The 26,906-nt window shown below is 39.3% G+C and overlaps 1 protein-coding gene across 5 annotated transcripts in view; it reads right to left on the bottom strand.

The window, feature by feature from the left end:
• Positions 1-26,906, bottom strand: part of ARSB (arylsulfatase B) — a 194,062-nt gene that overhangs the window by 143,356 nt on the left and 23,800 nt on the right. For all 5 annotated transcript variants that reach the window (XM_017959684.3, XM_021939496.2, XM_017959685.3 and 2 more), the window contains exons 3-4: positions 26,276-26,466; positions 17,110-17,317 (exon numbers count right to left, since the gene is read on the bottom strand). In XM_017959684.3, coding sequence (XP_017815173.2) covers positions 17,110-17,317; positions 26,276-26,466 — 399 coding nt within the window. The remainder of the gene's footprint in view (positions 1-17,109; positions 17,318-26,275; positions 26,467-26,906) is intronic.

A 26,906-nucleotide genomic window follows, 5' to 3' on the forward strand; every position in this document is an offset into this window, starting at 1 on the left:
AAAGGGCAACACATTCCTGAGAACAGCCAGAGACAAAGAGGGGAGGTGGGACTACCATCCCCAGCCCTGGAACCTCTGCTTTGTAACTCAGCCGGGGACACCAAATCAGGGTGGCAGTTCAGTAAAACGTATTGGTTATTATTTTCACTCAATAAAATAATCAACAAATTAGTACCTATTGCTAATAAAATTTTAAAGTGATCCAACATGCTCTCAGTGTGGACATTAACAGGTGAAATCTAAAGAGGTGGCGTGAATTAATGACTGGCTATGTAAAAGTTCATTCAAGTCTCATTATTTTGAGGCATGGTTGTAATTTTCCTCTACCATAGATGTGCCAAATACATGCATAATTGCAAAGAGTAAGAGAGTGTGGACAAATGCTCTGATTTATTCACGTAACAGCTTTTCCTTAGCTTTGTCAGAAATTAATTTAAGTGTCTGAAGAACCCAGTGAGATTGGTTTCCTAGCACATATTACTTTGTTCCTGGCACAGAATTTCTATAATATTTTACAAGTCTGCCAATTGCATAAGTACATTTAAAACCTTGAATGAGCTCTCTCTTTGCCAACTATCAGTTTTGAATGAAATTCTTATATGTAAGGGGAAAAGGGATGTAAGATTTAGAGGAATTAGTTAAGATTATTAACTCCATTTGAGATATTAAATTACATGTAATACTGTGAAAACTCAGATAATAAGTGCTAAAAGTTTAGACTCTGCAATAAATTGCTCTATTTGTCTGAGTAGAAATGTGTTATTGAACAGGATCCAGTCACTGTCCCTCAATGGTGGTGCTACTGACATCTGAGGCAGGACACTTCTCCACTGCAGGACTGGCCTGAGCACTGCAGATGCCTGTTCACTAAATGGAAACTTCACCCTCAAATCACTGTGACAACCAAACCACTTCTGCTCTCCGTCTCATATGTACTGTGAATCTATGCACTCTGATGCACTACTGCTATGTGGATTACATGGGTACTCTGGCCATGGGCTTCACTCTTTCCAGCTCTCTGCAGATGTATCCAATGTCAATGGGAGGCCATCAAAGGCTTTCATTAGCATTGACAACATTCTGAAAACTGGCAGAATTACAAAACCATCAGCTTTCCTAGTAAAAAGAGCTCTCAACATCGAGTGGTACAAGCTTTCCTATGTATTTCTTAAATCTGTCCTCTCATCTCCATCCAACTTCCCTCTGCCTTTATTCAAGTGCTCCTTATCTTCTCTCCCCTCTTTACTGTCAGAGCCTCCTAAAAGGTTGGCCTGCTTCCAATCACCCTCCATTTCAGTTCTAAAGTGAAAATCTGATCCTGCTTAAAACTTTTCAGTGCCTCACTGTCGCCATGAGACCCTTCGCATTCCTCCCTGCATGTGCACAGGCCCCTTCTGAGTGGACCCCTGGGTCGTGCTCTCCAGCCTCACATCTCACTGCTCTCCACCTTGCAGTCCAGGCTCCAGCAATGTAGACCCCCCTCCGGGACTGCTCTCCGACCTCCCTGTCTTTGTTTATGTTCCTTTCTCACAGGCTAGAATGCTGCCCAGTCTCCTCCCGGCCTGTGCTCTGCTTATCTGGCCAAGCCATTCCCAACCTTTCCATCTCAGAAAGCCTCCCCACACCCTGGGCTCTGGCAGGTGGCTCTTACTGTGTGCAAACAGTACCCTGGGCTTCATCCTAATATTCCCACTGCATAATAATAATTCATGTACCTGTCTACTTCACTAGAGTGTGAGTTTCATAAGGGAGAATTATGTCCTAGTTATCTTTTTATCTGCAATGAAAGATGGAGTAAATAAATGAATGGTCAACCAACTTGTGTTTAACAGATAATGAAACTGAGGCTAGACTCCATATAGCTCATTGGCAGGAAAATTGGGACTCAAACTGTGATCATGTTCTATCAGAGAAGGATTAGAAGTATCATCCTTAGATTTTAAAAACCTGGAATTAAAAAGTCCTAACTAGAGTAATCAGACAAGAGAAAGAAATAAAGGCATCCAGATTGGAAAGAAAGAAGTCAAATTATCCTTGTTTGCAGATGATACGAGTTTACATTTGGTAAAACCTAAAGGCTCCACAGAAAAACTATTAGGACTGATAAGCAAATTCAGTAAAGTTACAAGATACAAAATCAACATACAAAAATCCGTAACATATAAAAATCAGTAACATTTCTATGTGCCAACAGTGAACAATCTGAAAAAGAAATCAAGAAAGTGATCCCATTTACAATAGCTACCAATAAAATAAGATACCTAAGAATAAACTTAACCAAAATAGTGAAAGATCTCTATAATGCAAACTATAAAACACTGATGAAAGAAATTGAAGCAGACACAAAGTAATGGAAATTTATTTCATGTTCATGATTGGAACAATCAATATTGTTAAAATGTCCATATTACCGAAAGCAATCTATAGATTCAATGCAATCCCTATCAAAATACCAAAGACATTCTTCATAGAAAGAGAAAAAATAATTCTAAAATTTATATGGAACCACAAAAGACCCAGAATAGCCAAAGCTATCCCGAGCAAAAAGAACAAAACTGTAGGAATCACATTACCTGACTTCAAATTATACTATAGTTATAGTAACCAAAACAGCATGGTACTAGCATAAAAACAGACACCTAGACAAAACGAAGAGAATAGAGAACTCAAAAATAAATCCATACATCTACAGTGAACTCATTTTCAACAAAGGTACCAAGAAGAGACACTGGAGAAAGGACAGTCTCTTCAACAAATGGTGCTGGGAAAACTGGATATCCATATGCAGAAGAATGAAACTAGACCCCTATCTCTCACCATATAGAAAAATCAAATCAAAATGGATTAAAGACTTAAGTCTAAGAACCCAAACTATGAAACTACTTAAAAAAAAATCATGGGGAAACTCTCCAGGACATTGGACTGGGCAAAGACTTCTTGTGTAATATCCCACAAGCATAGGTAACCAAAGCAAAAATGGACAAATAGGATTCCATTGAGTTTAAAAGCTTCTGCACAGTAAAGAAAACGAACAACAAAGTGAAGACATAAGCCATGGAATGGAAGAAAATATCTGCAAACTAGCCATTTGACAAGGGACTAATAACCAGACTATGTAAGGAACTCAACTCTATGGGGAAAAAAAATCTAATAATCTGATTAAAGATGGGCAAAAGATCTGAATAGACATTTCTTAAAAGAAGACATATAAATGGCAAACAGGTATACGAAAGGTGCTCAATATGATTGGCTATCAGAGAAATGCCAATCAAAACTGCAGTGAGATATCATCTCACTCCAGTTAAAATGGCTTTTATCCAAAAGACAGGTAATAACGAATTTGGTGAGGATGTGGAGAAAAGGGTACTTTCATATAGTGTTGGGAATGTAAGTTAGTACAGCCACTATGGAGAACAGTTTGAAGGTTCCTCAGAAAACTAAAAACAAAACGACCATATGATCCAGTAATCCCACTCCTAGGTATCTATCCGAAAGCAAGAAAATCAGTATACCAAAGATATACCTGCACTGCCATGTTTTATTGCAGCACTATTCACAATAGCCAAGATTTGAAAACAATGTAACTGTCCATCAACAGATGAATGGATAAAGAAAATGTGCTACATATACACAGTGGAGTACTATTCAGCCACATAAAAGAATGAGATCCAAACATGTGCAACAGCATGGAGGGAACTGGAGGTCACTATATTAAGTGAAATAAGCCAAGCATAGAAAGACAAACACCCCATATTCTCACTCATTTGTAAGAGCTAAAAATTAAAACAATTGAACTCATAGAGACAGAGAATAGAAGGATGGTTACCAGAGGCTGGAAAGGGTAGTGGGGTGAGGGTAGGGGGGAAGTGGGTATGGTTAATGGGTACACAAATATACTTAGATAGAATGAATAAGATCTAGTATTTAATAACACAATAGGGTGACTACAGTTAACAATAATTTATTGTACATTTAAAAATAACCAAAAGAGTATAACTGGAATGTTTGTAACACAAAGAAATGATAAATGCTTGAGGGCATAGATATTCCTGTTACCCAGATATGATTATTATGCATTGTATGCCTGTATCAAAATATCTCATGTACCCCATAAATATATATATATATATATACCTACTATATACCCATAAAAATAAAAAATAGAAATAAAAAAACAAACCCAGAATAGTATGTGTGTAATGAGAAAGACAACATTTGTTAACAGTGGTATTAATCACACACTGCAGAAAAAATGGCATGAATCAATCAAGGTTGTGATTTACATGCAGTAAGAACCTGGAAAGCAGAATAATTAAATTTAAGCTTTCCTCATCAGCTTTTTGAAGAGTCTATTTCTAGAAATAGGTGCATTTACCTGAAATGAAAACTACCTAGGAGAGGTTGAACTTCAAACCCAGCTGGTTTCCAGCTGCCATATATATATTCCTCCTAGTGAGGAGGATATATGTATAAACATAAATATTGTCCAATTTAAATAACTACATATATTCCTTGTAAGGTAGATTCCCAAAGTTTGAATAAGAGTTACCTTAGCTCAGAGGTTCTCAAATTTCTGTGTGCAAAAGAATCACCTGAAGTCCTGTTAAAAATGGAGATTTCTGGGTCTCGGTCCCTGGGTTTCTAATTCAGCTGAGTTGTGATAGAGTCTGACAAACTGAATTTTTAAGATTGTGGTGAAATTCACATTACATAAAATTAGCCATTTTAAAGTATCCAATTCAGTGACATTTAGAACATTCACAATGTTGTGCAGCCATCACTTTGAAAATTGCATTTTTAACAAATGCTCTACTGCTGCAGGTGGTCCCCAGACAGCGCACTGAGAATAACTACACTAAGATGATGGGTAGAGGTGGCAAGGAATGAAAAGCCTCATGGATTTCTCTCAGATTATAACAGAAATGTTTAAAAGTTAGCTTTATCAAACATCAAAATCTAAAAATTATGCCTTTGCCTATGCCTTCACCAAATATAATCTGACACCAAGAAGCCAGATTATTTTCATGGTTTCCTGTACTAATGGACTCAACATTTATTGATGTGAATGCAACCAGTATTCTTATCCTTATAAAGAAGTGCAGGGCTAAGTGAAGTCAAGTGAGAGAAGTGGGAAAAAATGCATCACTGCTCTGTGATTCGCTAGTCCGGGTCCTTGGGTTATAATTACATTATTATAGGACATTATTAATTTCAACTTCAGGAAATGAAATTGTCAATAAACACAGAAAGTCTCTGGAGAAAGAAATGCAAATTAGGTTTCTCCTTATATTCAAACTCTCATCTACTTGTAAGTAAAACTAATTAGTCTGGTAAGGGTTAATATAGGCTGGGCATGGTGGCTCACGACTGTAATCCCAGCAGTCTGAGAGGCTGAGGTGGGTGCATCATCTGAGGTCAGGAGTTCGAGACCAGTCTGGCCAACATGGCGAAACCTTGTCTCTACTAAAAATACAAACATTAGCTGGGCATGGTGGTGCATGCCTGTAATCCCAGCTATTTGGGAGGCCGAGGCAGGAGAATCACTTGAACCCGGGAGGCGGCGATTGCAGCAAGCCAAGATCGTGCTACTGTACTCCAGCCTGGGTGACAGAGCAAGACACCATCTCAAAAACAAACAAACAAACAAACAGTTAATGTAAATATACAATGGCTGCATTAAGATGTTGAGGTCAATCACTGTTTTCTCTTCAGGGTTGCAGAATCGGTTTTCCTAGTTTTAACTTATGACCTAGTTACTCAAGGGTTGGCTCTAACTTTAACTCTTTTTACTCCAGGTCAGATTCCTGTGCAGGTTCCTGGAATTTAGCAGCTACAAAGATCAGCCATGGTGACAAAACCATCCAGATAAAAATGGTGTCTTCATAACAGCCACTAGTGCTGCTTCTCTGAACTACTACCCTGCTAAAACAACAAACACAGAACAAGATGAAACCCCATCACAACATAAGAAACCAAGATGGACAGACAGCTTATAATGCCAGAATCTTGGAGACATGTCCATAAACTACAAGACCAAAGAGGCTGGGCTGAGAAAACAAGAACTGGCCCACCCTGCTTTGCCTCATGACACAAAGCCCTCCACCTAGCTTAAGAGAGGCAGGAAGACAGCCCGAGAAGGGACGGCACTAATTTAAGCAGAGGAGAATTATTACCTCCTCTACTTCTATGTGCTTAGAGATCACAACTCCCAGAAGACAATAGGCCGGAAAAGAGAAGGTCTGGCAGTGCTGGCACACTGTATCCCCAAAAATAAAGCCGTGAAAATGTGGAGATAGGAAGAGTCTGGGGTTCTTTTAGCCTGTCAAAGAGTTAGGGTGCCAAAAGAGAAGAAACTGTAACTAGGTGGATCAGGTTCAGTAGAGTAGAACACTTAATGCCTATATGCCACCAGGAACTCTGTGAGGTGTATGCATCAACCTGACCTCAAGCTGCAGATTTCAGAAGGAATCAACCAGGGAACAGTGACTGGAGGCCACAAGATGGCCACACATTCTGTGTGTGCAGATCCTTCACCACTATACTCCGAGGAAGAGCATCTAGCTGGCAATGACTTCCTATAAAAATAAAGATTTTAGAGAAGTTCTATTCAGAAAGGTTTAGGAAAAGGATGGGTCCTGTGAACACAAATGTAGAAATGCAGTACAGTGGGATGATATAAAAGTAAAAGAAAATGAGATGCAAAAAGACAACTGATTCGGGTAATTGGGTTTTGACCTCAAGTAGATTTTGGTTTGAATTCTGGATTTTTCAGTTGTTAGCTGTGTGACCTTGGGCTAATCACTTAATTTCTTTAAGCAGCTCACATCAATAATCCTAGCACTTTGGGAGTCTGAGGTGGGAGGATCACTTGAGCCCAGGAGTTTGAGACCAGTCCGGGCAACATAGAAAGATCCTATCTTTATTATTTTATTTTATTTTTCAAAAAGAAGTTTCGATTTCTTCATTGGTAAAAGGGGATCAAGAAACCATTTACTATCTCACAGGGTTATGCTGAGGTTTAATGCTTATTAACTAGTGGTCACTACTATACTAACAAGCTTGGAAGAAAAGAGTACTGATTGAAACAGAGACAGCACTACAAAAAAACTAAAAATACAATCAACAATAATCTACATTGGAGATATTAAAGTGTAGAATTAAAATTGCAAACGTGTCTAAACTGGTAATGCAGAAGAGTTCCAAAGGCTGAGAAAAATGACAAAAAAAATGAAAAGGATGAGAGAAAAGCTGAATCAGGGATTCAATATAGTAATTAAAGATATTTTTGAGACATAAATCAAGTAGAACAAAAGCAATAAACTAAAATATGAACAAGGAAAACCTCCTGGAGTGAATAATCATCTCAGCATGCAGTTCCAGGGCTCACTATATTTCAGGCAAAATTAATTTCAAAACATTTTAAACACACACACCTAGATATAATTCAGCGAAAAATGTAAACTATGGAAATAATTTTTAAAATGCCTCCACAAAAGGCTTCAGGGACCAGCTAAACAGAAAGATCTTTCCAACATTCTGTAAACTATTCCAGAGCACAGGAAAAAAATGGAAAAACTAACCACACTATTTTACGAAGTGAGTACAACCAAGACAACAAAACCTGACACAAAAAAGAAACCACTAACTCCACTTTCACTTCTGAATTGATGCAAATATCCTAAATGAAACCCTAGCAAACTGAATTCATCAGTATAATAAAAATACATACAATCAAGTTGGATTTAACCTAACAAAGCAAAGATGATCCAAGATTAAGATATCTATTAATACAGTATCAAAATATAAGACAACCCTATTTTAAGCTGATCCCCATTTTCTCAGTGAGAAGTTCCAAATATTATTACTACCAGCTTGAATAAATATAGATGTTTATGAAATAGTCAACTATCTGTTTGAAAGTACAATTATACATACATATTTGCAATCATATAATGAAGGAAATATTTATCTTAAAATATTTTTTCATTCTCTAATATCATGAAAAAAATTGTATTCCACCTCTTCCCATGAACTCTTCTTTCTGTCTTTCTTTCCTTCTTTTGAAACATGGTCTTGCTCTGTTACCCAGGCTGGAGTGCAGTGGCGCAATCTCAGCTCACTGCAGCCTCAACCTCCTGGGCTCAAGCAATCCTCCCGCCTCAGCCCCTCCAGTAGCTGGGACTACAGGCATATGCCACCACACCTGGCTAAGTTTTGTATTTTTTGTAGAGACAAGGTTTCACCATGTTTCCCAGGCTGGTGCTGACCTCCTGAACTCAAGTGATCTGCCTGCCTTGGCCTCCCAAAGTGCTGGGATCACAAGGATGAGCCACCAAACCCAGCCTCCTATGCATTCTTGATGGGAATGTTATTACCAAAGGCACTTGGAGATATTTAATACAGTCTTCCAGAACTAGCATCTTCACTTCTGTCTGAGCACATTTAAGCCTAGGTACAATACATTAATCCATATATACTTTCACTTCAGAAAATCATTTGTTCTGAAATTGTATAATTGTGATCTCTAGAACAAAGACTTGTTTTATAAACTTATGACTTCCAATTCTTGCAACAATGAGGTCATTTCCCAGGAATAATTTTACTACATCCGTGTTAAATGTCCTAGCATCTTTTTTTAAATTGATTCTTTCTAGTAACTTCTCTAGGCATTCAAAACCAGCACTGATCAAAATGCTATACCAGGATATTCAAAATAAATTAAATTGAGAATGACTCCCAGAATCCGAGAGATCGTGTAAGGATTGAAATAGGTCTCCCTTTTTTTTTTTTTTTTTTTCTGAAGGGGAAGTTTTGGGAGAAAAACAAATTTTAACCTTTTTTTACAGCAGGACATACTTAGAAAATTATGGTATTTGGATAGCACCCACGCGAGTGAACAAGGCTGCTCAGGGTAGATGCTATTCCAGCCCCGCCCAGGCTCCTCAGTAGATCAATATTGCAGCACACCATATGGAAAGCTCTGCTATATCATGAGATCCTATGAGACCACTGAGATCATCAGCTGGGAGGCAGGATACTGTAGTGGAGCCAGGCTCTGCCTGGCTGCGTGAACTGAGGCAAGTTACTTATGCTCTTTGTGCTTCAGTTCTCACATCTGCAACATGGGACAATAATAGTTCTCAGAGAATTCATCATCGGGGGCGGAGCAAGATGGCCGAATAGGAACAGCTCCAGTCTCCAACTCCCAGCCTAAGCTACACAGAAGACCGGGTGATTTCTGCATTTCAACTGAGGTACCTGCCCATCTCACTGGGGAGGCCGGACGATCGGTGTTGGTCAGCTGCTGCAGCCCGGACCACGAGCTGAAGCAGGGCGCAGGCATGGCCTCACCTGGGAAGCCAAGGGGAAGGAATCTCCCCAGCCAGGGGAACTGAGACACACAACACCTGGAAATCGGGTAACTCCCACCCCAATAGCCATGCTTATAAGCAAACAGGCACACCAGGAGATCATATCCCACACCCACGGGAGGGTCCCACGCCCCACGGAGCCTCCCCTCATTGCCAGCACACAGCAGCTCCTCAGATCTAACACCGAAGGCAGGCAGCAGCAAGGCTGGGGAGGCTCGCCATTGCTGAGAGGCTGGGTAGGGTGTAACAAAGCGCTGGGAAGCTCCAACTGGGTGGAGCCTGCTGTGCAGCTCAAGGAAACCTGCCTGTCTCTCTGCAGACTCCACTCTGGGGACAGGCACAGCTACACAACAACAACAACAACAAAGCAGCAGAAACCTCTGGCAGATCTACAAAACCACTCTGTCTGACAGCTTCGAAGAGAGCAGGATCTCCAACACGGAGGCTGAGATCTGAGAACGGACAGACTGCCTGTCACAAGTGGGTCCCTGGACCCTGAGAGAAGCCTCAAATCGGGGGTACATCCCCCACTAGGGGCAGTCTGATTCCCACACCTCACACAGGGTGGTGGAGTACACCCCCTGAGAGGAAGCTTCCAAAAGCAAGAATCAGACAGGTGCTACTCCATTGAAACGAAATATTCTATCTCTGCAGCCTCTGCTGCTGATACCCAGGCAAACAGGGCCCATGGCGGACCCTAAGCAATCTCCAACAGAGACCTACAGCTGAGGGTCCTGACTGTTAGAAGGAAAACTATCAAACAGGAAGGACACTCTAGCACCAAAACCCCATCAGCACATCACCATCAATAAAGACCAGAGAGGCGAGATGAAACCACAAAGATGGGGAAAAAGCAGGGCAAGTTTGCAAGGAGCACATCTCCCCCGCAAAGGAGTGCAGCTCATCGCCAGCAACGGATCAAAGCTGGACGGAGAATGACTTTGACGAGATGAGAGAAGAAGGCTTCCGGTCCATCAAATTTCTAGGCCAGAATTACGTGGCCCAGCTAAAGAAACTAAAAATCTGAAAAAGGAAGAATTGACGGCTAGAGTAATTATGCAGAGAAGGTCATAAACGAAATGAAAGAGATGTCCATGACACGAAATAATGCGACAAATGCACAAGCTTCAGTAACCTAATTGCATCAACTGGAAGAGTATCAGCGATTGAGGATCAAATGAATGAAATGAAGCGAGAAGAGAAACCAAAAGAAAGAAGAAAAAGAAATGAACAAAGCCTGCAAGAAGTATGGGATTATGTAAAAGACCAAATCTACGCCTGATTGGGGTGCCTGAAAGTGAGGGGAATGGAACCAAGTTGGAAAAACACTCTTCAGGATATCATCCAGGAGAACTTCCCCAACCTAGTAGGGCAGGGCCAACATTCAAATCCAGGAAATACAGAGAACGCCACAAAGATACTCCTCGAGAAGAGCAACTCCCAAGACACATAATTGCCAGATTCACCAAAGTTGAAATGAAGGAAAATCTTTAAGGGTGTTGCAGAGAAAGGCTTTGTTACCCACAAAGGGAAGCCCATCGACTCACAGCAGATCTCTCGCAGAAACTCTCCAAGCCAGAAGAGAGAGTGGGGGCCAATATTCAACATTCTTCAAGAAAAGAATTTTAAACCCAGAATTTCATATCCAGCCAAACTAAGTTTCATAAGTGAAGGAGAAATAAAATCCTTACAGATAAGCAATGCTTAGAGATTTTGTCACCACTATCTGCCTTACAAGAGACCCTGAAGGAAGCACTCAACATGGAAAGGAACAACCGTACCAGCCATTGCAAAAACATAAAATGTAAAGAAGACCATCGAGGCTAGGGAAGAAACTGCATCAACTAACGAAAACACAACCAGTTAATACTATAATGGCAGGATCAAGTTCACATAACAATCATAACCTTAAAATGTAAATGGACTAAATGCTCCAATGAAAAGACACAGACTGGCAAACTGGATAAAGAGTCAAGATCATCAGTCTGCTGTATCTAGAGACCCATCTCACACTAGAGAGACATACATAGGCTCAAAATAAAGGATGGGAGGAAGATTACCAAGCAAATGGAGAACAAAAAAGCAGGGGTTGCAACTTAGTTCTGATAAACAGGACTTTAAACCATCAAAGATCAAAAGAGACAAAGAAGGCCATTACATAATGGTAAAGGGATCAATTCAACAGGAAGAGCTAACTATCCTAAATATATGCACCCAATACAGGAGCACCTAGATTCATAAAGCAAGTCCTTAGAGACTTACAAAGAGACTCTAGATCCTATACAATAATAATGGAGACTTCAACACTCCACTGTCAACATTAGACAGATAACAAGACAGAAAGTTAACAAGGATGTCCAGGAATTGAACTCATCTCTCTGCAGCAAGCAGACCTAATAGACACATCTATGAACTTCCACCCCAAATCAACAGAATATACATTCTTTCAGCACCACATCGCATTTACCCAAAATTGACCATATAATTGAAGTAAAGCACCTCAGCAAAATGTACAAGAACAGAAATGAGTAACAAACTGTCTCTCTCAGACCACAGTGCAATCAAACTAGAACTCCAGGACTAAGAAACTCAATCAAAACCGCCAACTACATGGAAACTGAACAACCTGCTCCTGAATGACTACTGGGTACATAACAAAATGAAGGCAGAAATAAAGATGTTCTTTGAAACCAATGAGAACAAAGTATACAACATACCAGAATTTGGGACACATTTAAAGCAGTGTGTAGAGGGAAATTTATAGCACTAAATGCCCACAAGAGAAAGCAGGAAAGATCAAAATTGACACTCTAACATCGCGAATTAAAAAGAACTAGAGAAGCAAGAGCAAACACATTCCAAAGCTAGCAGAAGGCAAGAAATAACTAAGATCAGAGCAGAACCAAAGGAGATAGAGACACAAAACCCTCCAAAAATCAATGAATCCAGGAGTTGGTTTTGAAAAGATCAACAAAATTGACAGACCACTAGCAAGACTAATAAAGAAGAAAAGAGAGAAGAATCAAATCAACGCAATTAAAAATGATAAAGGGATATCAACACCCACCCCTACAGAAATACCGGCCAGAGAATTACATAAACACCTCTACGCGAAATAAACTGGAAACCTAGAAGAAAATGGATACTTCCTGACACTCTATTAATTTTCCAAGACTAAACCAGGAAGAAGTTGAATCCCTGAACAGACCAATAGTAGGCTCTGAAATTGAGGCAATAATTAATAGCCTACCAACCAAAAAAAAAAAGTCCAGACCAGATGGATTCACAGCTGAATTCACCAGAGGTATACAAGGAGGAGTTGGTACCATTCCTTCTAGAAACTATTCCAATCAATAGAAAAAGAGGAATCCTCCCAACTCATTTTTATGAGGCCATCATCCTGATACCAAAGCCTGGCAGAGACAATAAAAAAGAGAATTTTAGACCAATATCCCTGATGAACATCGATGCAAAAATCCTCAATAAAAATACTGGCAAACCTGATTCAACAACATCAAAAAGCTTATCCACCATGATCAAGTGGGCTTCATCCTGGGATGCAAGGCTGGTTCAACATTCTAAATCAATAAAACATAATCCAGCATATAAAATGAACCAAAGACAAGAACCATGATTATCTCAATAGATGCAGAAAAGGCTTTTGACTCAACAGCCCTTCATAAAAACGCCAATAAATTGCATTACGGAACGACTCAAAATAATAAGAGCTGGCTTTATAAACCCACAGCCAATATCATACTGAATGGGCAAAAACTGGAAAATTCCCTTGAAAACTGGCAATAAAGACAGTGGTCTCACCACTCCTATTCAACATAGCAGAAGTTCTGGCTAGGGCAATTAGGGCAAGAGAAAGAAATCAGGGGTATTCAGTTAGAAAAGAAGAATAAATTGTCCCTGTTTGCAGATGACATGATTGTATATTTAGAAACTCCCATTGTCTCAGCCCAAAACTCTTTAAGCTGATAAAGAACTTCAGCAAAGTCTCAGGATACAAAATTAATGTGCAAAATCACAAGCATTCTTATACACCAATAACAGACAAACACAGAGCCAAATCAGGAATGAACTTCCATTCACAATTGCTCTAAAGAGAATCAACACCTAGGAATCCAACTTCATGGGATGTAAAGACCTTCAAGGAGAACTACAAACCACTGCTCAGTGAAATAAAAGAGACACAAACAAATGGAAGAACATGCACATGCCTCATGATAGAACAATCAATATCGTGAAAATGGCCATACTGCCTAAGGTAATTTATAGATTCAATGCCATCCCCATCAAGCTACCAATGAGTTTCTTCACAGAATTGGAAAAACTGCTTTAACGTTCATATGGAACCAAAAAAAAGAGCCCGTGATCTCCAAGACAACCTAAGTCAAAAGAACAAAGCTGGAGGCATCACTACCTGACTTCAAACTATACTACAAGGCTACAGGTAACTGTTGAAAGATGGTACTGGTACCAAAAACAGAGATATAGACTACTGAACAGAACAGAGTCCTCAGAAATAATACCACACATCTACAGCCATCTGATCTTTGACAAACTTGAGAAAAACAAGAAATGGGGAAAGGATTCTATTTAATAAATGGTGCTGGAAAATTCACAGCCATAAGTAGAGCTGAAACTGGATCCTTTCCTACTCCTCTTATACCTAAAATTAATTCAAGATGGATTAGAGACTTTAAATCTTAAATAAAAATCCTAGAGGAAAACCTAGGTAGTACCCATTCAGGACATAGGCATGGGCAAAGACTTCCATGTTCAAAACACCAAAAGTGGCAGCAAAGCTAAAATTGACAAATGGATCTAATTAAACTAAAGAGCTTCTGCACAGCAAAAGAAACTACTACCATCAGAGTGAACAGGCAACCCACAGAATGGGAGAAAATTTTGCACCCACTACATCTGACAAAGGGCTAATATCCAGAACCTACAAAGAACTCAAAAATTTACAAGAAAAACAAACAACCCCATCAAAAGTGTAAAAGGATATGAACAGAGAGCCAAAAGAAGACATCTATACAGCCAACAGACATATGAAAAATGCTCATCATCACTGGCCATCAGGAGAATGCAAATCAAAACCACAATGAGATACCATCTCACACCAGTTAGAATGGTGATCATTCAAAGTCAGGAAACAACAGGTGCTGGAGGAGGATGTGGGAGAAATAGGAACACTTTTACACTGCTTGGTGGATTGTAAACTAGTTCAACCATTATGGAAAACAACAGTATGGCGATTCCTCACAAGGATCTTGTGAACTAGATGTACCATATATGACTCCAGCCATCCCATTACTGGGGATATACCCAAAGGATTATAAATTATGCTGCTATAAAGACACATGCACACGTGATGTTTACTCTGCAGCACTATTCACAATAGCAAAGACTTGGAATCAACCCAAATGTCCATCAGTAACAGATTGGATTAAGAAAAATGTGGCACATATACAACTATGGAATACTATGCAGCCATAAAAAGGATGAGTTTAGCCCTTTGTAGGGACATGGATGCAGCTGGAAACCATCATTCTTAGCAAACTATCACAAGAACAGAAAACCAAACACCGTGACAAGTTCTCACTCATAGGTGGGAACTGAACAATGAGATCACTTGACTCAGGAAGGGAACATCACACAATCGGGGTCATGGGGAGGTGGGGGGGTGGGGAGGAATTGCATTGGGAGTTATACCTGGATGTAAATGATGAGTTGATGGGTGCAGCAGACCAACATGGCACAAGTATACATATGTAATAACCTAAAAGGTTATGCATGTACCCTACAACTTAAAGTATAATAATAATAAATAAATTAAAAAAAAAAAAAAAAAGAATTCATTATCATGAGGATTCACTGAACTAATTCGCAGGAAGCACTTAGAACTGCGTCCCACACATAGTAACTGCTCCACAAATGCCACATTCAATAACTATGCCTGATTGAAGGCAAAACAAAACAACTCGTAAAACAACAAAACCCACACAAAAGTATGAGTAGAACACCAAGATGAATTCCTCAACATGTCACCTCACCCCTACATGGTTACTCTACAGTAAAACTCACCAGATGACAAGCCTGACCTCATACTTGAAGTTTCCATCAAATTGTTAGACTCCAGCCAAGAATCTCTAGGGATTTGAGAAAACCAAACCACTCTCATTAAAGACAGACTAGAACAAAGATATAAACAAACTGAAAAAAAAAAAAGAACTCAAAAGGAAGAGAGATAATGTTGGCAATATCAGCAAACTTTAAAAAAATATATACATACATATATACACACATAACACACATATAAAAGTAATGGTTAAGAGCACAGGTTTTGGGGAAACAAGTTATGACGCCTATAAATTAAAAACAGAACTCTACAAAAAAGGAATTATCAGAAAACGCAAAAGAGTTGCTGGTAATTAATAGACATGGCAGTTGAAATAAATTCAATAGAAAGCTTACGAAACAATAAGATTTCCCAAATAGAAGAAGAAAAATAAAGAAAACAGGAGACAGGGAAAAAAAGACTAAGAAAAATTAGAGGACTGACCTAGTAACCAAATAATAGGAGTTCTGTACAGAAAAAATAGGGGAAGGTGGGATGGAGGGCCACACAATTCCAAAATAAAACATACAAGAAAATTCCCTATAACAAAAGGATCTGCATTTTCAGATTGAAAGTGTTCTCTGAGTACTCAGCATGATGAATAAATGACGATCTACACTCAAAGCACAACACAGTGAAATTTTAGAAAACCGTCTCTAATAAGAGGGGGAAGTTGCATATGTAACAGATTAGGAATCAGAATGGCATTGCCATAATGAAAGTGATTTTCAAAAGTAATCTTTGAGATTATGAGTTTTATTTCTCCCTTCTTTTCTAATTTGTCTACAATAACATATATAACTTTTATTGTCAGAAAAAAAAATTTTTTTTTGAGACAGAGTCTCGCTCTATTGCCCAGGCTGGAGTGCAGTGGCACAGTTTCGGCTCACTGCAACCTCTATCGCCTGGGTTCAAGCAGTTCTCCTGTCTCAGCCTCCTGAGTAGCTGGGACTACAGGCACTCACCACCACGCCTGACTAATTTTTGTATTTTTAGTAGAGATGGGGTTTCACCATATTGGTCAGGCTGGTCTCGAACTCCTGACCTCAGGTGATCCACCCACCACGGTCTCACAAAGTGCTGAGATTACAGGCATGAGCCACCGTGTCTGGCCCCCAAAACAATTTTAATACAAAAAAAAAAAATCTAAACTTGGAGACACTTGCGTAGATTTAGATGGCTCCATTATTTATCTGTCTTCATAATGTCACAATCTGTCTCTTTGCAATGATACAGAGACCCTTCTAGTTGGCAGGAGTTGTGGCCATAGAAGATGTCTGGGTTGTAGAGAGCGCTGGGAACAAGCCACTCTAGGGATTCACTACCCAGCAGCCCTGTATATGAGTGATATCCACTCATACATACTCAGTTAGTGAACATGTGTTTTCAAGCCACAGCCCCAGAATATTTTGATATCTGAGGGAAAGGGGGAAGCCCATCACTCTTTTTCCTTAGATCCATCTTTCCATCCACTATTATCATGTCTCCACTATTGCAGTTTGCATTTATTTAAATAAGGCAATGCTAACTGCTCCAATTTGTCTTCATTCCACCTACCGAATACCATCTCTTTGCCAAGAGATGATTTCCTATTAACAGACTTACCTGTAGAAAAGATGAACACCGTGTTGTTCCAGAGCCCACTGCTTTTTAAGGCTGCAGTGACATTTCCTACTGCTTCATCCATAAGGGACACCATTCCTGCATAGTGATGCCTGTTCTTGTCTTGGATAAAGTCATATGGCTTTAGGTATTCCTCAGGGACCTGAAGGGGCTCATGCACAGACTGGAGAGCAAGGTAGAGAAACAGAGGCTGGAAAGAAAGTTTGTGCAAATCAGTTAAGAGGACATGGAAGCATTAAATATAGAAGGATAAGACAGTTCAGATTTATGCATTAATAAAAATAATATCAAGGCAACCTACAGAAAGGATTGAAAATATTTGTGAATCACATATATGATAAGGGACTCATCTCCAAAATATATAAAGAACCCTTACAACTCAATGAAAAAAGACAACTCAACTACAAAATGGGCAAAGAATCTGAATAGCAATTTCTCCAGAGAGGATATACAAAAGGCAATAAACACATGTAAAGACAGTCAACATCATCAGTCATTATTAAGATGCAAATTAAAACCACAATGAGGTAACACTTCACATCTGCTAGGATGGTGATAATTTAAAAATGGAAAAGAACAAGTATTGTTGAGGATATGGAGAAATTGGAACTGTCACTCATTACTAGCAGGAATGTAAAATGGCACACGTAGCCACTTTGAAGAAACATTTTGGCAGTTCCTGAAATTGCAAAACATAGAGTTACCATATGACCCAGCATTTCCATTCCTAGAGAAATCAAAGCATACATCCACCCAAAAACTTGCATGAATGTTCATTGCAACATTATTCATAATAGCCAAAGAGTAGAAACAACACAAACATCTATCAATTGATGAATGGAAAAACAAAATATGGTATATTTTCAGCAACATACAGCAATAAATAAAATAAAGTATTCTTATATACTACAACATAGATAAACCTTGAAAACATTATACTAAGTGAAATGAATCAATCATAAAAGTCCTCATATTATACAATTTCATTTACATGAAATGTCCAGAAATATAGGCAAATCTATAGAGACAGAGAGTGGTTGCCTGGGGCTGTAGGAAATTGTCGGGGAGAGGAATGGTGAGTGATTGCTAACAGGTACAAGGTTTTTTTCAGGGGATAATGAAAATGTTTTAAACTTAGATTGTGGTCATGGTTGCATAACTCTGAAAATTTACTAAAGAATTGTATCTTTAAATGAGTGTATTTTATGGTATGTAAATTTTGTCTCAATAAAGATATTAAAAAACATAACAAAAGACACAAGACAAAAAATTGGAAATAAAAGCCAGAGTCCCAGAACGGCCTCAATGGATCTAATCCAAACAAATAATAATATCAGTAATGGCAACCACATATTAAATGTTGTCTACATACTAGACAGTATGATAATAATTTACATATTCTCTCTCATTTAATGAAACCACCCTATGTTATAGCAATTTTACAGATGAGTTAACTGAGGCTTAGAAAGGTTATATGTGTGATTTGTCCAACTCCACATTAATTGAAGAGCAATTTCCTATTGGAAAAACCAACTATTACGATATGGATGTGTACCAATAGATGCTTTAGCTTTTTGCTTTAGCTGAAAATAAGCCCTCATCTTTTAGAAGAGGTTTAGTATATTTAAAAAATATATTTTATGAGAAAAAAAGTGAACACCATGCCTTGTTAGTCTTTGATGCAGGACCAAACATAAGACCAGTTTAATTCCTGAAACTAAGAAGTATGACACACGGATTCTATTTTACCACTTACATCAATCTGCAACATTTAGCATTAGTGGTATTCCAGGTCAGCTTCTGCGTGTTAATGAGCCTTTCTGAAGGCATTCTCTTCATAGTGCTCCTACAGAATTCTTTAATGAGTTGAAAATCCTCAAAGAGACAACAACTAGTTTAACCCAAAAATAAACATATAATTCTGTTAAAGTATCTGAGGCATTTAAATCTCATAAATGAATGAAAATGGTTAGAAACAGACTTTGGGGGGTGCTCGTATTTCATTCTTCACTGTTGACAAGTTGCTTTAAATTTTATATTATACATCCTTGTAATGCAGAAAGGAGTATCCATACATACAGCTCAAATAGACTCCCCAAAAGTTTACTTATTGTTCAGGTCTTTGGAACTCAGAAATACGTTTTCCCTACACTCAAAAAGTTAAAAATAGCTGCTAAATATCAAAGTCATTGCTTTAAAACCTATTAAACTAAGGAGGCAGGTGATGAAATGAAAATGATGATAATGTAGAACCCGTACTTCCATTACTTCCATGGGGAAACATTCCAAATACCCACTCCAAAAGTCCATTCTATAACCTCTGACACCATTTCAGTTCTGCCTCTGCTTCCCCTCGACACACACACCTTCTACTCCAGCTGCATGGTCATGCTGAAGCGTCTATGTTCGTGTAGACCATGGTGCAGGACATCCCAACAGATGCCTTGCCTGGGGGTGATGAAGTTCCCGGCTGCGACGTCCGGAAGGAAGAACGTGCAGGTGCATCGCTGACCTGACAGTGCAGTATGGGTCTGCTCTGGGTACTGCTATCTGGGTCTTCAGCACTAGACTGAGCCAACTCCAGCCACCAGCCAAGGTCCAGATGGGGATAGGATTAAAAATCAGAAAGCTACAACAATTTGCAGCCCACAGAAAGTTTTTAAAAATCAGGAAATATCACATCAATCTGTTTTTATATAAAAAAATTTGGGGGGAAAATCAGAATTTCTGACTACTCCATCTAGTAACAAAAGGCTGGAGTGTGAGAAACAGAGGCCCCATCCCCCTCAAGTGCAAACACGAGATTTTGTGACTTTGATCTGGACTCTTAACAGTGGCAGGGAGTAGGGGATACAGTGGGGAGAGAGGGAGCCCACAGCTTAAGGAGAAAATGTTCTTACCCAGGTCATCAGCAGCAACATGGCAACCGCCTGGTGAAGGAGAGAAAGGGCAAAGAGGGCAGTAGATTCCCAGCCAGCAATTGATTACTAAAGGCAATGGCTGGGAAGGAGGACAGGGGAGTTCCTGAAACAATGACAAGGGAAAAAAAGATTTTGGGACCATTATTAAAGGTTCTTATAAACATTCAGTATGGAAATCATTCCATTTACTTTGTTAAATATGGCAAAAAATAATCTGAAAATCTTTCCCATAATTATTCCTTAGTAGCTAAAGACATGACCATCACTTTTATAAAAGAATATAAATTTTCAGGAACCTCTAAATTATGTCAAGGGGAAAATTAAGTCCTGGAGACTGTGTCACATAGCATGTTTGCAACTTCTGTTTCTTAGATTATAGAGTAACTCTCTTCCTTGTTGCTCTTGTTCTGTAAATGACTAGGAAAGACCAGAGACCAGACTCCTCCCCTTCTTACTGAAGATCTTTGTTATAAATTAACCACCTCCTTTATTGTCCTGTACCTAACTCAGACCAGATGACTTAAAAAACACCATGACTGTTACATCTTCAGTGTGGAATGTTAAACATACCTTTCCCAAAAGAAAAATACCACCTTGACTAATCAGAGCATTGTAACTATGCAGTAAGCCTTACACAAAAAGATGTTGACATTCTTTTAAGCTCCCCTAAACGTTGTCTATGTAAGTGATGTGGTTTGTCTGTGTCCCCACCCAAATCTCATCTTGAATTGTAGTTCCCATAATCCCCATGTGTCATGGGAGGGACCCAGTGGGAGTTAATTGAATCATGGGGGTGGTTACCCCCATACTGTTCTCGTGATAGTGAATAAGTTCTCACAAGATCTGCTGGTTTTATAAGGCACTTTCCCCCCTTTGCTTGGCATTTCTCTCTCCTGCTGCCATGTGAAGAAGGACTTGTTTGCTTCCCCTTCCACCACCACTGTTAAGTTTCCTGAGGCCTCCCCAGCCATGTGGAATTGTGAGTCAATTAAACCTCTTTCCTTTATAAATTACCCAGTCTCAGGCAGTTTTTTTTTTTTTTTTTTTTTCTTGCAAAAACCCTCAGCTCACTGGAGGGCCAGTGGAACTCAGGCAGTTCTTTACAATAGCATGAGAATGGACTAATACAGTAAGAAATCCCAAACTTCTACACTTTGAAACACAGACTTCCATTCTTTGGAATCTGTGCTTCCCAAGAGGCCATCCTTAAACTCTGTACTTGAATAAACTCTCTTTAAACTAGATTCTGATCCTTTTGATTATTTTAAGTTGACACTCTTGAGGGGTTAAAAATAAGAAACTATACCAGTCCATATCAGTAGTATAGCCCATTTCAAGAGGTCAGGACTGATGCACATTTTAGATATTTCCATTCCATACTACAAAAACTAAAGTTTCAACACTCAGAAGGTGAACTTTATTCATGAAATATTATAACTTATTCCCCGACAGTGGTAAATTTGAACTATTTCTATACTATTTTTAAATTGAAAAAACAGAAAGAGTAGTGTTTTTAATACTATATGGTAGCTTAGTGGAAAGAATTAACTGGGGCTCCAAGGTTCTCCAGTCACAGTGAGGACCCCACCTGCAGCCACTAGTCCTGGGACCCTGCCTGTGAACAGCTGTGGTCAATTTTCCCATTCCTGCCAACCAGAGCTCGGCTCACTGGCAGCCTAAAGCCAGCAGCTGCCATCACTGGAGCCTGAACTCTCCCCTGCTTTTTCTTAGGTCCAGACCCCTGTTCTGATCAACTGTCACAGTTGCTGCCTTTGCACCAACCCTACCTATAACCCTTTCCAATGTCTTAGGAATGTGAAATGAAATCCTAGGCATGATATCATTATTAAATATCTAAGTACTACATAAAAGCAAGATATTATCACCTAAAGCTATTAGCATATTCATGTTTGAGATACTGGGGGTTCTTTTCCCTTTCTTATTTATGCCATATGGTTCCTAAGATATATACTGTAAATATCCTCACCACGCTAAGAAAACTTATTTCAGTGAGGATGAAAGTCTTATTTTTGTTTCTTTAGTGTATTTGCCTAATTTAAAGTATAAATGAAAAAAAGCATATGATAGGTTTTGAAATTATTTTTCTTTGACTTCTAAATTAAGACATTTCTTTTCCAAATTATGTCATGGAAAAGTAAGAGTCTTCCACTAGAAATTAACATTTTCTTTAAGAAGCTTCTAGTATATCAGGAGTATAAAATAACATTTGCTTCCATTCTGCAAAGTGCTGAGGTGGAGGTGTTTTGTTTTGTTTTTCTTTCTTGAGACAGTCTTGCTCTGTCACCCAGGCTGGAGTTCAGTGGCATGAGCTTGGCTCACCGCAACTCTGCCTCCCAGGTTCAAGCGATTCTCCTGCCTCAGCCTCCTGAGTAGCTGGGATTACAGGTGCATGCCACCACGCCCGGCTAATTTTTGTATTTTTAGTAGGCACGGGGTTTAACCATGTTGATCAGGCTGGTCTCGAACTCCTGATCTCATGATCCACCCACCTCGGCCTCCCAAAGTGCTGGGATTACAGGCGTGAGCCAGCGCGCCCGGCTGAGGGGGGACTGTTTTTAAAAGAAAGATATTTTATGAATATGTTGCTTTCAGTCTGTGTCACTAGTATGGGGAATTATCCTGCTGAAAAAGAGAAAGGACATTCCTTCTTAATACATGTGAAATGGTGATTAGCAGTACCTTCCTGAGTCCAGCATCAGCAACTGTGTTTCAGTTATGAACTACCTCCAAATGCTTTTACCCCTCAAGTGCTTTTTAAAATAGGCACAATTTTAAGTTAGTCTGTGGATTCTGCATGTGCCTTTCTTTAATGATTTTTATCTTAGAATAAGTTCTTTATGCTGCAATCTATATATAGTACCTGAGAAATCAGCCCAGAATTAGATTCAACATCGGGATAAAATCATGAAAAGTGCAGCTCCTCAAACTGGTGAGTTGCATCATTTTATACAGAATTGAAAATGTAAACATGTATTAGCTGTCTTAAACACTCTTGGGTTACAGCTTGACTATTGATTGTTTCATTCACTTATGTCTATGATTGAAATTTTCCTTTGAGGATACTGGGAATGCTGGATACTGCTATAGCATGTTTCAGACACGACAAGAAAATGACCATCCCCTCCTCTGGCAATTTCCAGTTACCTATGAACAGCGGCTATGCTAATAACACTCCTTCTGTGGCTAGCAAGCTCTTAGGGCTTCCTATTGTCGTCAGTTCCGTGCTTTCCCCACCACCCCAGTTAAGAGAGCCCACCCATCTATTATTTCACTCGAGTTGCTTTCTCTTATCTGCTTAATGTTATGGAACCCTGTGAGATAATATTCTATTGTTCTTTAGTAGGAATGAATTTGTATTGTGGGCAGATTACAATTATTGCATGATTAAGGTATAGCAGATTGTGAACCTGTAATGGGTAGCTGGCTTCTGCTTGCCTCTCCATATTTGAGAGGAATGCCCTGAATGACCCATCCCAGAATGGCTCTCACTGCACCAGGCATCAGTGATGACTGCACATTAGAATCACTGGTAGGAGCCAGGGAGGAGGAATAATGAAACACCAATGACTGGGTCCAACCTCAGAGCAATGAATCACAATATTTGGCATCAGTAGTTTTTATAAGTTTCCCAGCTGATTCTAATATATGGTCAGGACTGAAATCATTAAGGTGAATCATGAGCTGGGACTCAGAATCTCTGGTCTTGGATATTAGCTGTGAACTAGGGAGGTTGATTAAGTACATGAGGTCTGGAGTCAGAGACCATGAGTTTAAATTCTGATTCTGACTCTCAATAGCTTTGTGACCTTGAACAAGTTACTTAACTTCTCTAAGCCAGTTTGCTTATTGGTAAAATGGTGGCTCCCTCAAAGAATAATACACAGTTAAGACTTTACCTTGTTAAGTGTTAAGGTGCATCCATAAAATGTCAAACATATAGAAGAAAACTGAGGATTTAAGCCAATTACCTAGCAACTGTTTTTCCAATTATCTGAATATTTGTTTAGATTTAGATTTAAAATCTGTGTATTTCCACATATTTGAGAGAATGTTCCCATTTCTTCGTGTCTCACAGAAAGCAACGTTGCTTCAAGATACCAGCATAAGACAGTGATAGCCAGAAAAGTGGGACACACCTGAGGACGGACACCTCTTTCTGTGTTTTCACTTCTGCATATGCAGATTTTTTAATGAATGTCAGGAGTTGTATAACATTTGATAGTGTAAATATAATTTGAAGTTCAAGGTAAAGTTGTCTTCTGAAAGATTTTACCTTAGTTGTGGAAGTCAAATAAGGATGCCAGCAATCTGGCATTTAACTCATCCAGAGAAGACTTCCAGTACTGAGCTCAAGTAGGCAGAAACAGAAAAGGGAATCAGCAGCCACAAACCAAATCCAAACAGGTATGTAAACCGGAATCCACACGGTGATCTTCTTACAGTTTAGATATCTGACCCGCCTCCAAATCTCATGTTTAAATTTGATCCCCAGTGGGAGCCTAACAGGAGGTGTCTGGGTCATGGAGGTGGATCCCCTCACGAATGGCTTCATGCCATCTTTGCAGTTATGAGTAAGTCCTCACTGTATTAGCACCTGAGAGGGCTGGTTGTTAGAAAAAGCCTGGTCTCTCTCTCTCTCTCTCTCTTTCTCTCTTTCTCTCTCTCTCTCTCCTCTCCTGCCATGTGATCTGCACACGCCAGCTCAACCTCACCTTCCATTATGAGTGGAAGCTTCCTGAAGCCCTCACCCAGAAGCAAACGCTGGTGCCACACTTCTTGTAGAGTCTGCAGCACCACGGGCCAAATAAACCTCTTCTCTTTACAAATTACCCAGCCTCAGCTATTCCTTTATAGCAACACAAACAGACTAAGACAGACCTGCACCAAGGACCTCCAGGCATTGTCAAAGAGGCAAAGTACAGGGAATTGGAAGAACCAGGGAGCAATGCATATTCTATAATTTGTCGTGTCAGGGTCCCACTGAAGTATTATTTTTATGGGTGTTCTTAATGAGCCCAGTGTCTGACAATACAAATATTTGTTCCCATTTCAAAAGCATGTATGAGGCCGGGCGCGGTGGCTCAAGCCTGTAATCCCAGCACTTTGGGAGGCCGAGGCGGGTGGATCACAAGGTCAGGAGATCGAGACTATCCTGGCTAACATGGTGAAACCCCGTCTCTACTAAAAATACAAAAAACTAGCCGGGCGCGGTAGCGGGCGCCTGTAGTCCCAGCTACTTGGGAGGCTGAGGCGGGAGAATGGCGTGAACCCGGGGGGCGGAGCTTGCAGTGAGCCGAGATCGCGCCACTGCACTCCAGCCTGGGAGACACAGTGAGACTCCGTCTCAAAAAAAAAAAAAAAAAAAAAAAAAAAAGCATGTATGAGCTAAATTCAGAGAGCTTAGCTTAAACTTTACCTCATGAAGTTAACTCTAGGTTAATAAAATAATCATAATAATAAGATTATTCATGATATACACAATAGCATCAGTGTAGTAAATGTGAAAAATAAGCTCATCGATGTACCAGGTATATGGATTAGAAGACCCAATATTGTTAAGACATCCATTCTCCCCAAGTTGTTCTATAGATTCAAATATAAATCCAAGCAGACACTTTGGGGAGGGGAGAGCTGGTAAACAGAAACTGACTAGATGATTCTAAAATTAACATGGAAATGCAAAAGACCTACAATAGCAAAATATTCTTGTAGGAAGGAAGTACAAGGTTAGAGGACCTGCCCTGATCCCAAAATTTATGGATCCTTTAACCAAAAGTTTGTCATAATAAAGCCTCATCTTCTACCCAAGCCAATCATTTTAAAGTCATTTTATTAATTACTCACAGCGCATGCACATAATATACCAAAATTTTTAAACTACATTTCTCTTGAAATACTACCAACATAGTATTCCTCAAAGCGTGATCTGGGGGCCACTCTTAAGAATCACCTTTTAAGAGTTTCTCTAAAATGATGATGTACAGATTTCTCCCACGCCTAATAAATCACACCCTAGAGGTGGGCTCCAGGAATCTTCATTTTTAACAAGCTTCCTAGGCTGATTCTGGGGTATTGTATAATTTGAAAAGGACTTCCCCAGAATTCATTAGATTTTTCCCTAAACAACAATGGCCTTTTCCTACATTTGTCTGAAAAGACATTAGCATAACAAGATTTTGCTATCAGTAAATAGAAGCACAACTTACCTTCTCTGGTGGATGGTTAGTTATGAGGGCTGTAGCCCTTTTGGTGAATATGTTTGTTGAATACATATTTTTATATCCTGTTGCAACTTCTTCGCCATCTCGAAAATCAAGAGCACATCGTGTGACATTCAGAGCATCAATTAATGTACAGCGCTCATGGGAATAATAATCTTCACTACCCAGGAGATATCCTGCAAGAATGGAAGACAAAAATAGTCAGCATAGCATAAAACTTGTTAAACAAACTAATGTTTCAGCATTTAATTGCCTAATGCAATTGATTACCCGTGACGAGGCTAATCAAATGACAAGGCTAATCAGCACCATTTCTCAACATGTCTGTATCTGGTAGCAGAAGGCATTAAAACATTACTGTATAAAAACTCAAATCTATTCCTCATTCACCTTTAGAATATAGGCTCTATTATGTAACACTAACAGTTTTTTGTTTTTTTTTTTTTTAATCAGAGTTGAAATTCAGTAAGGGTGATAAAATCTTCAAAGCTATATAATGGTAAAAATAATGTGTCATTCATGTGACTTGTTACAGGTTTTTACTCTAAGGTGATCACATAAATGAGTGCAGGATTCAAATAACCTTTGTTGTTACTGATGTTGCAAGACTGGCTTC

Source organism: Papio anubis, chromosome 5 (genome assembly GCF_008728515.1).
Source record: "Papio anubis isolate 15944 chromosome 5, Panubis1.0, whole genome shotgun sequence".
NCBI lineage: Eukaryota > Metazoa > Chordata > Mammalia > Primates > Cercopithecidae > Papio > Papio anubis.